The 16,449-nt window shown below is 47.4% G+C and overlaps 1 protein-coding gene across 4 annotated transcripts in view; it reads left to right on the plus strand.

The window, feature by feature from the left end:
- Nucleotides 1-15,142, plus strand: part of LOC129862740 (dual specificity protein phosphatase 8-like) — a 61,780-nt gene extending 46,638 nt beyond the window's left edge. For 3 of the 4 annotated variants that reach the window (XM_055934658.1, XM_055934657.1, XM_055934659.1), the window contains exons 4-7: nt 9,481-9,641; nt 9,945-10,104; nt 10,507-10,630; nt 11,374-15,142. In XM_055934658.1, the coding sequence (XP_055790633.1) occupies nt 9,481-9,641; nt 9,945-10,104; nt 10,507-10,630; nt 11,374-12,607 (1,679 nt within the window). In that variant the 3' untranslated portion in view covers nt 12,608-15,142. Of the gene's footprint in view, nt 1-2,661; nt 3,427-9,480; nt 9,642-9,944; nt 10,105-10,506; nt 10,631-11,373 lie in introns of those variants that run through there. The other variant, XM_055934660.1, reaches the window with a different exon arrangement.
- Nucleotides 15,143-16,449: the final 1,307 nt, after the last annotated feature.

Here is a 16,449-nt window from a genome sequence, read left to right on the forward strand (position 1 = left end):
GGATCTTTTAGTCGGTTTTTAGTCGCCCATAGTCCGCAGCTTCGCGGGAATCCTGGTCAAAATAGGCTTCCTGGGCCACCCCGGTCAAAAGAGGGGCTAATGCGCTCGCCCATTCTGTGGGCGGCCACTCTTCCAAGGTGGCCGTCCTTTCGAAGGTCTTGAGGAAGGCCTCGATATCATCCTCCTTGGAGAGACGAGGTAAGATGGTGTGAGCAGCCGCTCTAGGTTCTTCTCGCCGGCTCAGCTGTTTTTGCAGGAGTTCTATGGTTGTCTGCTGTGCCGTGATCAACTGTTGTAGTAGGGTGTTGTCCATCGTTCTTGAATGGTTCCTCTGTGTCTACTGGAAGAATTTTGATTTACTCACTTATCCTTGTGTCACTCGTCCACCTAATGCCCGCATTCTCCACCAATGTCTCCACATGCCTTGTTGGGCTACTATCCGTGAGCCCAGCCTGTCCTCTGGTGGCCCTTCCACATTTGCCATACCATCTGGTTTGCGCTAAGTAGGACTATAATTTGTTTTTCAACAGGACAATGACCCAACACACCTCAAGGTTGTGTAAGGCGTATTTGTCCTAGAAGGAAAGTGATGAAATGCTGCATCAGATGACCTGGCCTCCACAATCACCCGACCTCAAACCAATTGAGATGGTTTGGGATGAGTTGGACCGCGGAGTGAAGGAAAAGCACCCAACAAGTGCTTAGCATATGTGGGAACTCCTTCAAGACTGTTGGAAAAGCACTCCAGGTGAAGCTGGTGGAGCGAATGCCAAGAGTGTGCAAAGCTGTCATCAAGGCAAAGGGTGGCTACTTTCAAGAGTCTACATTTTTTTGCTTACTACATGATTCCATGTGTTATTTCATAGTTTTGATGTCTTCACTGTTATTCTACAATGTAGAAAATAGTAAAATAAAGAAAAAACCTTGGATGAGTAGGTGTGTCCAAACATTTGACGGGTACTGTATATGTATGTATATATACACTACCGTTCAAAAGTTTGGGGTCACTTAGAAATGTCCTTGTTTTTGAAAGAACATTTAAAAAAATGTGTCCATTAAAATGAAATAAAATTGATCGGAAATACAGTGTAGAAATTGTTAATGTTGTAAATGACTATTGTTGCTGGAAACGGCAGATTTGTTTATGAATATCTACATAGGCGTACAGAGGCCCATTATCAGCAACCATCACTCTTGTGTTCCATTGGCACATTGTCTTAGCTAAGTCAAGTTTATCATTTTAAAAGGCTAATTGATCATTAGAAAATGCCTTTGCAATTATGTTAGCAGAGCTGAAAACTGTTGTCCTGATTAAAGAAGCAATAAAACTGGCCTTCTTTAGACTAGTTGAGTATCTGGAGCATCAGCATTTGTGGGTTCGATTACAGGCTCAAAATGGCCAGAAACAAATAACTTTCTTCTGAAACTCGTCAGTCTATGCTTGTTCTGAGAAATGAAGGCTATTCTGTGCGAGAAATTGCCAAGAAACTGAAGATCTGGTACAATGCTGTGTACTAGTCCCTTCAAAGAACAGTGCAAACTGGCTCTTACCAGAATAGAAAGGTGAGTGGGAGGCCAGTTGAGGACTTGTGAGGCATCTATTTCTCAAACTTGACACTCCAATGTACTTGTCCCCTTGCTCAGTTGTTCACCGGGGCTATCGAGGCCTTCCTCATGACCTAGTACACAGCATTGTACCAGATCTTCAGTTTCTTGGCAATTTCTCGCAGCTTCATTAAATAGTACCCGCAAAACACCAGTCTCAAAGTCAACAATGAAAAGACTACTCCTGGATGCTGGCCTTCTAGGCAGAGTTGCAAAGAAAAAGCCATATCTCAGACTGGCCAATAAAAATAAAAGATGGGCAAAAGAACACAGACACTGGACAGAGGAACTCTGCCTAGAAAGCCAGCATTCCGGAGTCGCCTCTTCACTGTTGACGTTGAGACTGGTATTTTGCGGGTACTATTTAATGAAGCTGTCAGTTGAGGACTTGTGAGGCGTCTGTAAAGTCTGATCAATTTGATGTTATTTTAATGGAAAAAATTGTGCTTTTCTTTCAAAAACAAGGACATTTCTAGGTGACCCCCAACTTTTGAATGTTAGTGTGTACACACACACACACACACACATACATACATACACACACACAGGCATTGAGTGTGTGGGTTGCCAAGGCAGATTGAGTGATGTGTTTCAGAGGGAGTGATATCTCCTACTTGTTGTATGCACACACACTGCACATTATAAATCACACACTATTTAATTAAACACAAACACACGGAGACACAGTGTATTTTGCTAAAACCCATTGAGCAGTAGTTGCCGTCTCTCTCTGCTCCAGCTCGCTAGGGCCCTGAGGTAGCCACATATTTGTCTGGTGAGTAAGGAATGTGGTTACATGCCTTAGACATTAGCTATGACAGAGCGCTGGCTCCACAAGAGAGGGAAGGAGGGAGCAAGGGAGGAGGAGGGAGGGACCATGTGAGGGAGGAGGGGAGGGAGGGAGAGGAGAGGATGGGGTCAGAGTCTTAGCTCACGGCAAGTGAGCTCATTCACTCACACACACACCACCCCCCTCCCCGGGCAAGCGAGAGCGAGAGGAGAGAGAGAACAACTACGTCATCCTCTATACAGAGGAAAGGGAGAGCGGGAGGGGGAGGAGTGTGAGCGAATGAGAGACTGGGAGAGCGAAGCAGCACAACAATAGGGTACTGCTCTTCTGGCTGTGGGCTCACACACACACACACACACACGGAGAGAAGGCACGGAGAGACACACTGTAGCAACTGCAGGCAATACAGCACAGGACAGACAGAGAGGGAGAGATACAGATACATGACCACCATTTGTTTTCTCCAAAGTTATTCATTTTATTATTCCTCAAAATACTGCTGGATCTCTATGGCTTTGTTAGATATTATAGGATACATCTCATTCTTGGTGGATTTTGATCTGAATGAGTTCTAGAACTGGCTTGTGGAACTTGTGGACAGTACATCTACAGATGTTTGGGAGTAGCTTGCTTTCTGTTAGCGGGTTCCGTCCATTCTCTTGAGTTCTGGGACTAAGGTTCTGCTCCTTGGACTTGGGGACCGTCTGAGTTGAGTAGACACCACCAGTGTGAGTAGTGACGACTCGGGACTTTGTGGTGTCGAGTTTTGGACCTTTTTCGGGAACCAAGTGATTTGTTTGTTTACCCGTTCTGCCGACTTATTCCTGGGGGACTCCCCCGGTCTGGACGTCCAGTCAGTGTATACCAGATCTGAGCACACCAGAACGCGTGTATGTTGAGCGTGTTGAGGGCGATGCCTCTGGACGTGGTCATAGCCCCGGCGGAGGACTGTTTCTGGCCTGTCCTGCAGGAGTCAGACAGGAGGCTGAAGATCAGAGTCCGCAGGACCAAAGAAGGGAGGGAGTTACGAGGTGTGTACTGACCCAGGCTGGGGGGCTTTGTGAGGGGGGGGGGACCCTCACATGGGTGTATTGGGCTATGGGGGAGCTGGGGGCACAAGGGGTATGTTGCAGAGGTTGTGGGGTACAACTCTACAAGGTACAGGGGTAGGGGTTTAGGTGGGTAAAACAGTATTGAGGTATGGGGGTATGGCTTACTTACTGGAGATCCAGGCATCCCTTGAAGTCTGGGATTTGCAGAGGCTTGAAGAAAGAGAATGAAAGAGAAGATGGACAAGCAGAATAGAGGGATTTATCAGAGGGATAGAAAGAGATGAGAGAAAGCTCAGCTCTGCAGCGTGACATAGTGCTCACTCTCTCTGCCTGTGGTCATTGACATGTAAAACTATCACAAAGGCCCCTTTCTCTCACATTCTGCCTCTCTCTCTCTCTCTCTCTCTCTCTCTCTCTCTCTCTCTCTCTCTCTCTCTCTCTCTCTCTCTCTCTCTCTCTCTCTCTCTCTCTCTCTCTCTCTCTCTCTCTCTCTCTCTCTCTCTCTCTCTCTCTCTCTCTCTCTCTCTCTCTCTCTCTCTCTCTCTCTCTCTCTCTCTCTCTCTCTCTCTCTCTCTCTCTCTCTCTCTGGTTCTCTCTTTCTTTCCTCTCTTTCTCTCTCTTCTGCATTGACAGTTTTATCGATTTGTGGGTGCACTGAAGCCAGGTGTTTTATATTACACATTTCACACAGCAGGAGTAGACAATGTTGAGATGTGCTGGAGAGTGTGTATGCTCTGCATGTGGTTCAGTGCTGTGAGCTGGTTCAGTGCAGTGAGCTGGTTCAGTGCAGTGAGCTGGTTCAGTGCAGTGAACTGGTTCAGTGCAGTGAGCTGGTTCAGTACTGTGAGCTGGTTCAGTGCTGTGAACTGGTTCAGTGCTGTGAACTGGTTCAGTGCTGTGAGCTGGTTCAGTGCTGTGAACTGGTTCAGTGCTGTGAACTGGTTCAGTGCTGTGAGCTGGTTCAGTGCTGTGAGCTGGTTCAGTGCTGTGAGCTGGTTCAGTGCAGTGAGCTGGTTCAGTGCAGTGAACTGGTTCAGTGCTGTGAGCTGGTTCAGTGCTGTGAGCTGGTTCAGTGCAGTGAGCTGGTTCAGTGCAGTGAGCTGGTTCAGTGCAGTGAACTGGTTCAGTGCTGTGAGCTGGTTCAGTGCTGTGAGCCAAGCACTCCACACCTGGTCCTAGTCACGCTGTGCAATGGCTTCAAGGCAGGAGCCGTCAAACTCGTTAGTCAAGATAGAGACAATTACACGTTTGTCATCACCTGTTGAAAATGAGCGGAAGGTAGCCGAGGGGTTAGAGCGTCGGGCCAGTAACCGAAAGGTCGCTTGTTGGAATCCCCGAGCCGACAAGGTGAAAAATCTGCCGACGTGGCCTTGAGCAAGGCACTTCAACCTAATTTCTCCAGGGTCGCCGTTGATAATGGTAGACTTTGGCCGTGACCCCACTGTCCGAGGGTAACTCAGGGAGAGTGGGATATGCAACAACAAAACATTTCCAATACCAATATATTAATACACACTTGTAAATGTGTGAAAAAGGACAAATATAGGCACCCACCAAATGATTATTATTATTCAATAGAGGTGTTGTTAGTGCCATGGTGGTTATTCTCAGACTGTGTTGCCCTCAGGAAGTAAGCTGCCTGGCTGCTACAAATCACCCCCACTACTTACACTCAAACACACATAGCCACATGCTAACGCTACCATAAACATAACATAGGCACAAACAGATAGATACTGGTTGCCCTTCAATCCGCTACATTGCAATTTTGATGTCCTTTGTGACACGCTGATCGAGTGGCTACGCTTGGCCCCCTGCTGCTTTAGCAGACTCTTTGTGGAGCAGAGTGGAGTGGGACATGTGTGCAATGATGTCATAGTGGGGGGAGGGAGGGGGGGGGACACACACATTGAAATGCTAATGTCCCCTACAGAGCAGAGGGGACAGCTGGAGGGGCACAGAGGATGGCGTCATGTCTCCCCCCATATGAATGATAGAAGAGAGGAGATGGAGGGAGGGAGGGAGGGAGGGAGGGAGGGAGGGAGGGAGGGAGGGAGGGAGGGAGGGAGGGAGGGAGGGAGGGAGGGCAGACAAATCAATTCCCCCGGGGTGGAGAAGGGAGGGGGAGTGTACGTGCGTGCGTGTGCATAGTGATGGGCGTCAATTACAAAATACAACTACAAAAACACCCGAAAGACCAATGTATTAAAACAAAATAAGATGCTTTTGCAAAGTATTGTACCTAATTCAAATACATGTATGGTGTGTTTTAAAATACAAAAATCACCCTGGATCACTGGGTATTGTCATGGGCCTCGTTTCGTGACGGCGCTTATCAGAGTAGTACTCAGCACGATTGTTCCTTTTTACATATACATGTATACTTCGTTTATTTATCAGACGCTCTTATCAGACTTTTGATACTAATGTAGGGTGTGAAAGGGGGCCACAAAATATATGGTATAGAAATATATGGTATAGAAAAGTTTTTGGTATTTTGACAATACAAATTACAGCTATCAAAAAATGCACTGGAGTGTATTTCAGCCCAGTGTAATACAACATACTAAATACTCAGAAGTAATTCAAATACAACAGAAATACTGCCCATATCTGCGTGTGTGTGTTCCCCTCCAGTAAGTCATAATGCTGGGTTTGGTTTTGAGGGCCATTCAATAGTACCAACAGCGTAAATTAACAGACAGGCTCTCTCTCTCTCTCTCTCTGTGTTCAGTCAATATCTCAGTGATTTCAGGCCATACAAACAGACCTTTTATTTATCATAACTGAGACTGTTTGTAGTAATGGGGAATGTGATTTGTTTTGGTGGAAAAGCGTGTGTGCTGCTTTCAAAATATGGCAACACACAAGCCATGTGTTCTGTGGAAAAGGGATCCTTTGTCCCCATGAACTTGCTACAAATACAAGCTTTCCATTTCTGTCTTCAACTATACATTGATAGATGTTATGTTACACTTATCAACACGTATTTCTCTATGAAATTCATTCATATGTGTGGCATCTCGATGTGTGTACATTACCCTACCTCTCCCTAAGAGTTCCCTGTGGAGGGATGGAGAAACAAAGGGGAAAAAGGAGAGAGAGACCATTCGGTAAACAAGGGAGGGCCGGGGCGCTCCGAGAGAGGAGAGAATAAAACACATGACATAACGGAGCGGAGGAGAGGGGATGTGAGGGAGAGGAAAAAGGAAGTCAACACTGGCTGGTGAAGCTGATGGCGAGCGACACAGTGCCCTCTTTCCCCCGTGCCCAGTGAGTTGGCTACCAGACTGAAAGGTGGCTACTCAACAGCCAGGGTCAGTTTAGCTATTCAGCTGATAATGGGGAAGTTGGGACCCTGGGGGGACAGGAAACTGGTCCTAGAGCAGTTGTTCTAGCCAGAAACTAAGTGGAACACGAGCCTCAACCAGAACAGGCTGTTGTCTGAGGTGAGGTGCATCCCATATGGCACCCTATTCCCTATGCAGTGCACTACTTTGGGCCCCGGGTCAAAAGTAGTGCACTGCATAGGTAATACGGTGCCATTTGGGAAGCAGGCCTGGTCTGGGACTGTGTTTCTCAGCGCTTACAGACACTTGACTTTATGATGTCATCGCATCAGACAGCTGGACCCGAGTGTGTCATGGGTATTTTCAATGACGCGTGTTTCGATTGGAATGGAGAGATGTGTCATCCGGTACTTTTTGCGGGATGTGAGTTGCATGTCTCTCAGGCACATCATCAGGGTGCTCAGAGTGTGTGTATGAGGGCACTCTATATATGTGTGTGCGCGCATGGTGGGTTTTCCCATAGTGACAGCACCCCAGGGACAATAGGCCCAACGGTCGGGCCACATCGTCCCGTGTGGTTGCCATAGCAACATTAAGTCTGAAGGTCAGGTGAACGGTGACAGTGAGTGTGTGTGTGTGTTATCAGTGCTGACTGAGAGCCAACGAACACAGCACAGGCCCACGGTAAAACCTTTGGACAGCTCAGTGGTGTGTGTGTTTGATAGGCGTTGACATAATGCTGCTGAAACAGCCCTCAATAGACCCAGGGTACACAATCCTGTTGAGTTATCTCTGCTCTCTGTACCTGAGGAGGAGAGTAGGTCGTTTTGCATAAAGGCAGCACTAGTTAAGGAACACCCACTGTCCCAGGCTGACTTGATCCTCTCAACAACTCTCTGACAAATGTCCTCCAATGAAAAAGGAAATGTTTCTTACGTGACGTGGGGTTTTCCTGTTTTTCAGGAACACACTCCTTCCTCGGTCAGGGGAGCTTAGAGAGAGAGAGAGCATGAGCACAACCAGGAAGAGATCCTTCAAAGAACAACCTGAAAGAGATCCTTCCCTCCCTTCCTTCCACTGTTCTGTTCTATGCCGTGTGAATAAAGTGCATATGGAGGAAGGGTGGCACTGAGTGAGGACTATTCCAGAAGTTATTATATCTGTGCAGTCGTAGACTACTGCTGAAAGCAAGTGTGCTAATTGAGGGAAGAGGGGACTCCCTTAGTCGTAGTAAGATCGTGCTCTTTCTGTCCCTCTCTTTCTTCATTTGTTTTGCGGACTTTCTCTCTCTGCCTGCCGACTGCATGTGGAGAGGTGATGTCATCCTTTTGCCCGGGTTGCCATTAATAGCTGGAAACAGGCAGGCCCTCCTCTCAATCCTCTCCTCTCTCCTCCTCTCTACTCTTAAAGAGACGGGCGCCAGATATAGCCCGACATCTGCCTGCCTATCAGTGGGTCAGAATACACTCTGCTCTCACTGACTCCACTACGACCCATATTCAACACAGCAGCACTTTGGTGTGTGTGTGTGTGTGTGTGTGTGTGTGTGTGTGTGTGTGTGTGTGTGTGTGTGTGTGTGTGTGTGTGTGTGTGTGTGTGTGTGTGTGTGTGTGTGTGTGTGTGTGTGTTTTGTGTGTGTGTGTGGCAGTAGGCCAGATTGGGGCAGGCAGGGCAGAACCTAGATTAGGTTCTAATCCTTCGGCTGGGGCTCAGGGTTTCCTTGAAGCCCTCCTCCGTCTCTTCGCTCCCTCCCACCTTTCCTTGCTCGGCGAGGTCATTCACTCTCCTCCCCCCCTTAGCCCCGCCCAGAAGTTATACAACCGTGGTAATGCAGAGTAATGATGAGTGAGTGTGTGTTTGTTCGTGTGTGTGTGTGAGTCAGACCTGGAAAGCGAGAGTGAGCAAGATTGTGTAAGATTGTCTTTGTGTGGTTTTGCATGTGTATGCAGGCTTCTGTACAAACGACTGTGGGTGTGTGTGTGTGTGTGTGTGTGTGTGTGTGTGTGTGTGTGTGTGTGTGTGTGTGTGTGTGTGTGTGTGTGTGTGTGTGTGTGTGTGTGTGTGTGTGTGTGTGTGTGTGTGTGTGTGTGTGTGTGTGTGTGTACTGTGCGGTTGTGTGCGCGCTGGGCGCGCATGTGTGTGCGTTTGTATGCTGTGTGCGTGTAAGTGTGCGTCTGTGTGCGCGTGTACTGCGCGGTCGTCAGGGGGATGTTACTGGGCCTCTGTGCTGGCCCTGCACCTGTGGCCTCTCTCATTCCCCAGCCCTGACGCAATTCTCTGCTACAGGACATGAGCTCATGCAGGAAACAGAGCCGCACACACACACACAGTATCTAACACACACGAACGCACACACAGGCCAAAAGTGGATCCGCCTGCTCTTAAAGGGCCAGCTACACACATTCCTCAGCGCCCAATAGCCAAACTAACCTCCAGTCAAAGAAGCGGCAGAGAAAGTTTTCCTACTGATCTGGGAGCAGAGGCACTATCTCACGTTCTAGCTCCAACTGTTATCTACAATATGTCCACAGTTTCAAATGGTTAGGCGATGTTGTTGGAACACACGTTGGTAACATAAGGGGATTCAGTGCACCAAGAGATACAGTGTACTGAGTCGTGAGTTCTGTATGTGCGGCTGAACCAAATGCAGGGGCTCCCAAACGTTTTGCCAATTAGGGGAAAGTTGTATTGTAGAGTATAACTGATGTTTTTGCAATCTGTCTCTCTCTCTGTTCTCCTGAAGGGGGCTTTTCTGCGTTCTCCTCCTGTTTCCCCGGGCTGTGTGAGGGCAAGCCAGCTCTGCCTATGAGCATATCACAGCCCTGCCTACCTGTAGCTAATGTAGGCCCCACACGCATCCTACCGCACCTCTACCTGGGATCGCAGAAAGACGTCCTCAACAAGGTGAGCCCATAGCAGAGAAGGGACATTTATTTATTCATCACGGCCACAGTTGTTATTATGTCTGTAGTGCTATTTATATTCATGTTGTTTTACGTGACCATTTCCATTCTTTTATTTCACCAGTCCTGCATGTACCCTGCAATCACACCCGCAACCCCATACATGTGACTATTGTACACTCTGAATCGGAGTAGAGGGACTGTGAGCAGAAACTAAGTGTTACCTTTGCTGTCAATTCTTCGGTCTGTTATTGCCTTTCCTAACAGTCCCCCTGTCTGTGTCTCTCGTTGTGTCTGTCTGTAGGACCTGATGGTTCAGAATGGCATCACGTACGTGCTGAATGCCAGTAACACCTGTCCCAAGCCTGACTTCATCAGCGAGAGCCACTTCATGCGGATCCCCGTCAACGACAACTACTGCGAGAAGCTACTGCCCTGGCTGGAGAAAACCAATGAATTCATCGGTAAGTCAAGATTCTCTGGGTGTCTTTTGTACGTGCGGGAGAATATGCAGCGGTAATATGCACTAGTAGCCCGAGCGGAAGTGTATGTCACACGACATAGTGAAACAGCCCTCATATTCAAAATATCACATAATCACAATGTACAGCACCATACAATTCTCCTTGCTTTCACAAGTGGTACTTGAACACATACAATAAACTGCATCAATAGAGACACTCCCAAAGCCATGTTAATCGCCATGGCGACGACCCCCCCCCCCCCCCCCCAGTGCTGAACAGGAAGTGGCGGATCGTTTTCAATGGGCTTTCCATTCTCTCGGGACTCTCTGTTCTGACTAACTGTTCCTGGGTGTTGTGTACAGCTGTGCGTGTTCACACGTGTTTGTTCCCCCCTCCCAACAGACAAAGCCAAGGTGTCAAACTGCAGAGTCATTGTGCACTGCCTGGCTGGAATCTCACGATCGGCAACCATCGCCATTGCATACATCATGAAGACAATGGGCCTGTCATCGGATGACGCCTACAGGTACACTCTCTCTCCCCCCCGACACTCCCCATCGCTCCAGCTGAGCTTAAGTTGCAGCGTCTTTGAAAAAGGCGCCTCAGTGTTTGAGGAAACGCTAGACAGTCAACTCTACTCCCCAGTCGTGAGAAATGAAATTGTTATGGTTGCCAGAGGAACTGTACAAAAGTGTACAATAGGAACTAGCGGTGTTGTCCGGAAGAAGATAGACCTAGGATCATCTTTTCAGTTAGTTCACACCAGTTTATCTGGGGGTAACCTGCTACTTAAAGGATACTTCAGGATTTTGGCGATGAGCCCCTTTATCTACTTCCCCAGACTCAAATTAACTAATGGATCCCATTTGTATATCTCTGTGTGCAGTTTGAAGGAAGTTGTGAACTAGCGCTAGCGCAATTAGTAACTAGCGTCAGCGCAATAACTTGAAGTCGATGGGTATCTGCCAGAACCATAGACTTCCAGTCATTGCGCTAACGCTAGTTAGCATTGGCTCACGAAACTACCTCTAACTTCCTTCATACTGGACACGGAGACATAAAAATGGTATCCACGAGTTCATCTGACTCTGGGGAAGGAGATAGTATCCCTGCATGCAACCCAACATGCAACCCAACAATCAATATTATGTTCACACAGGAAGTAGCTTAGAGGAACTTTATAAAATATTTGTATTGCTTTACTTTGAAACTGGATCCCCAACTCTAACTGGAACTAACATTTTGCTTACTTTCTTCCCCCCTAACCAGGTTTGTGAAGGACCGGCGGCCTACGATATCGCCCAACTTCAACTTCCTGGGCCAGCTGCTGGAGTTCGAGAAGGGGCTGCGGCTCCTTCAAGCGCTGTCGGATGACAAGACCTCTGAGGGCAAAGGTCAATCCCAGGGTTCAGAGGTCAACGGGGTCAGCTCAGGTTCAGAGGTCAACGGTCATCATGACTTTTCATTAGCAGAGCCCCCGACCCCTTCAGAACCCAAGCTCCCCTCGCCAACCTCCCTCCAGCAGGGCTTCAACGGCCTCCACCTGTCGGCCGAGCGCATCCTGGACACAAACCGGCTGAAGCGCTCTTTCTCCCTGGACATCAAGTCTGTGTACTCCCCTAGCAGCCCCCACTGCCCGCGCCTGGCAGCGCCCACACACTCCGAGGATGTGCCCAAGCTGTGTAAACTGGACAGCCCCCCTGTCAACGGCATCTGTCCCCAGTTCTCCCCCGCCCCGGACAGCCCTGGCTCAGCCGAGTCGCCCTTCCCCTCCCCGGGGTGCGGCGGCAGCATCGGAGGTCTCGGCGTCGGGGGTCCCAGTGAAGGGGGCGTTCGCTCTGGAGGTCCCTCAATGTCCAGGCCCAGGAGGAAAGCCAAGCACAGCTCTGGATCTGGTGGAGCTGGATCCACAAGCACCTCCCCGGTCCACTCCTACCTCCCACACCCCCAGTCCCTCAGCCTGGCTCTGGGACGCTCCCTGCCCGTCCACAAGAGCCCCAGCCTGGACGACAGCCTGAAGGGCTCCATGCTTCTCTCCCTGCCCACCATGGGATCTGGGACCATGTGGACCAAACACAGAGACACGGTCCAGGCAACCACCCCAGTCACCCCTACCACCGACACCCCCTGGTACTTTGGGGCAGAAGAGGTAGGGGAAGGAGGGATGGAACTCGGAGGAGGCGGTGGAGGAGGAGGGGTGGAAGTGCGATTCGGAAGCAGCTCAGCGTACGTGGCGTTCGGGTGTAGCGAAGGGGTGCGGCTACGGGAGAAAGTGCCGCGGGACAAAACGGCGTCGTCGTCAGCATCATCATCACAGCGGGACTCCTCGACGACCGTTGCTAACGGGACGGGCTCCAACAGCAACGAGAAGCAGTTCAAGCGGCGCAGCTGTCAGATGGAGTTTGAGGAGGGCATCTCCGAGACACGTTCCCGGGAGGAGCTGGGGAAGATTGGGAAGCAGTCTAGCTTCTCCGGGAGCATGGAGATCATCGAGGTATCTTGACAAACCGGACTCCGGACCACAACCTGCTCGCCCAGGGAGGGGGGCGAATGGACCTGAGGTGGGAGGACAGAGGGGGGAGATTTATAATCCCTACGCAAACCGTGTTATGACTCAAACTCTGAGAAGACAAAAAAATGGACAGAGTTTCTGTGGCTAGACATGAGGTTCAACTGTCAATTTACTACTACTGTACATCTACAGTACTACCAAACAACGCTCTGAAGAGAGAAACTCTGGGGAAGATGGAGGCTGTGGGGCCTGACACTGAACTATGAACTATTTCCTCTGTATGATGTCAGCTAGACAAAAAGGGACCCTGGGGCAAATCACAAAGGGCTCCCTATCCCCCATATAGTGCACTACTTTTGAACAAATGTCACCAAAAGTATAGCACTAGTTAGGTTATAGGGTGTCATTTGAGGCGTATAGCCAAGCGGTTTCCTCCTAAAGCTTGACTTCAGCCCCAGTGAACCCCAGCATGGCTCAGTCTGTCCCACCATTCATTAAAAAGACTTAGAAAGCGCTATGTACCCCAGAGACACACCACATCACACTGCAGTGAGATACTATTCAGAGTCTACTAAGAGACTATACCGGTGATACTGCATCAAAACAATGAAGGATCCTCCATGTTGGCGTGTCAGCCCATCATGGTTCATGAGGACTCATAGTGACCGATAAAGACTGACAGTGTATTTTCCCACAATCCTCGTCTGCTCCCTTGTTTCCAGTGTTAAACGGTGTGACGTGACGGAGGTTTGGGGCGGTGGGGAGGAGTTAGGTCTAAGTTACGACCTCCCTGTAGTGGCGTTCTGTACACGCATGTCTCACTCCACACACCCCACCCTCCATGTATACTCCCCACCCATGCCCCCCTTCTCCCAGCCTCTACTGAGCATGCTCCAGAGTGGCTGGCGACAGACAGACAAATACTATATGAATATATATAGCAATTTTAATGGACTTTTAATCAACATTTTTTCTCATAGTTTTAATTTATTTTATCTGTTCATTCTGGTAATGAGAAATAATAATGTTTTGTGGACTTTTTCCTCTGTTAATCTCAGTTTTTGTTGAATGGTATTTATGAAACGCATACACATACAACAACACACACAAAACTACAAGCAAGCAATATGTGATGTTCATTATTTGGAGGGAGAGTGATGTATTTTGGGTTTCATCTGACGTTAAAATGCACTTTTCTGTCACTCTCTTCAAAAACAAGTATCCCATCCACTTCCTAAGTGTACCAACATGCTCTAACCCCTGGTGATATTACCAGACGTGTGGTATGCTGAAGAACAGTCATCTGAGGCGTTTCTAGCTACTTCCCTATGAGCACAAAACGCTTGAAAGCCATTGAAAAGACGTACAAAATATGTATTTTGGGTTGAAAAGACATTGAGAAGATGCTGAAAATACATATTTTCCACGCCTTGTGCTCACTGTGTTGACTCTTCAGTTGTGTGTATTTATGATGTTATTTATTGTGATTGTGGGCTCCTACAGTTATTAGGATATCTACTGGGAGACTGTTAGTGTGAGGAGACTGAAGAACTTTATTCAACCCAGTACTCTTCTAAAGAGCAGAATTATTGCAGGAAGGACTGTTGATTTCTCGAGGGCTAATGACAACAACTACTGGTATATGCAAGTAGATCCAGACATTTGACAATATTAGAGACATCCACCTAAGAGCGCTAGACTCATTCTGTTGGCTAGTTTCCACACAGACACACACACACAGAGAATTACACAGTGTTGGGATATGAGAGGAGCCCAAAGCTGAAACAAACCCCCTCCACACACACATAGTCACACACAAAGATACAACCGCCACCTTTCGTTTGTTCTCAGGGGATCTTTCAGTGAGCCAAGCCCGGAGCAGGATACACAACTGCTTGCACATCAGCACAATGCATGTCCCCCTCACTCCCTCGCTCTCTCTATCGCGCTCACTCTTATTTTCCAAAGGTATGATAAAAAGAAAATGGAAGGGATGAAACTAGAATGGATTTGTTGTGATTCAGAGGTGAGTGAATGCTATTGCTCTCCTGGTGCGAGATTCGTCTATTTATTTAGGATATACGCATATGTGTTTTCTTTCTCTTCGGTTATCTTTTCTCTATGGCGAACTTTGACCTTTGACCTATACCTTTGTGCTGCTGTAAGGTCAGACCTGGATTTCCAGTGTTCAGTTCTCTTCCTTCTCTGCCTTTCCTTCTACTCTCTATATTTTTGAAAAGATGTTATAATTATTTAAAAACATGTTAAAGAGAAGATGCAGGCTGTCCCGATTGCTATAATTGTTGGTATTGATGTATTATTATTATTATTATTATATAATTATCATTATGTTGTGTAAATAGCAACGTATCTAAGAACATTGGTGAGTTTAGGTAAGTTTTGAAAAGAAAATCCTGATACCTTAGGCTGCTTGACGCAAAATACCTCAGGTTCCACTGAAAGGCTTTTCCTTCCCCTTTACCTGTTTTGTGAAAATGAGACAAAAATGCAAACATTACAAAAATATGAACTGTTCTCTGTCTCTTTTTTGGTTTTACGTGAGTCCTTCTTGGGGTTGGTGGTACACAGCTGTAGGACAAAACAAAGCTATGACCAGACTGTCTTTATCCCTAAGGGAAATGTGTCTTCAAAATCATAGCTGCACTATCACAACAATACATGACATACGCATACATTACCAGTCAAAAGTTTGGACACCTACTCATTCAAGGGTTTTTCTTTATTTGTACTATGTTCTACAATGTAGAATAATAGTGAAGACAACAAAACTATGAAATAACGCATATGGAATCATGTAGCAACAAGAAAAGTAGATACCGTTTTCCTTGATGGCAGCTTTGCACACTCTTGGCATTCTCTCAACCAGCTTCATGAGGTAGTCACCTGGAACACATTTCAATTGACAGTTGTGCCTTGTTAAAAGTTAATTTGTGGAATTTCTTTCCATCTTAATAAGTTTGAGCCAGTCAGTTGTGTTGTGACATGGTAGGGGTGGTATACAAAAGACAGCCTTATTTGGTAAAAGACCAAGTCCATATTATGGCAAGAACAGCTCAAATAAGCAAAGAGAAACGACAGTCCATAATTACTTTAAGACATGAAAGTCAGTCAATCCGGACAATTTCAAGAACTTTGAAGACCGCTTCAGGAAAGGAAGACCCAGAGTTACCTCTGATTGCAGAGGATAAGTTCATTAGAGTTAACTGCACCTCAGATTACAACCCAAATAAATGCTTCACAGAGTTCAAGTGACAGACACATCTCAACATCAACTGTTCAGAGGAGACTGCAGGAATCAGGCCTTCATGGTTGAATTGCTACAAAGAAACCACTACTAAAGGACACCAATAATAAGAAGAGATTTGCTTGGGCCAAGAAACATGAGCAATGGACATTAGACTGGTGGAAATCTGTCCTTGGTCTGATGAGTCCAAATTTGAGATTTTTGGTCCCAACCGACGTGGCTTTGTGAGACGCAGAGTAGTAACCAAAAAAGTGTCAAAGTAGCCACCCTTTGCCTTGATGACAGCTTTGCACACTCTTGGCATTCTCTCAACCAGCTTCATGAGGTAGTCACCTTGAATGCATTTAAATGAACAGGGGTGCATTGTTAATTTGTAGAATTTCTTTCCTTCTTAATGCATTGTGGAGCCAATCAGTTGTGTTGTGACATGGTTAGGGGTGGTTTACAGAAGCCCTGTTTGGTAAAAGACCAAGTCCATATAATGGCAAGAACAGCTCAAATAAGCAAAGAGTCCATCATTGCTTTAAGACATGAAGGTCAGTCAATCCGGAAAATTTCAAGAACTTTG

This window comes from Salvelinus fontinalis, chromosome 9 (genome assembly GCF_029448725.1).
Source record: "Salvelinus fontinalis isolate EN_2023a chromosome 9, ASM2944872v1, whole genome shotgun sequence".
Taxonomy (NCBI): Eukaryota; Metazoa; Chordata; class Actinopteri; order Salmoniformes; family Salmonidae; genus Salvelinus; species Salvelinus fontinalis.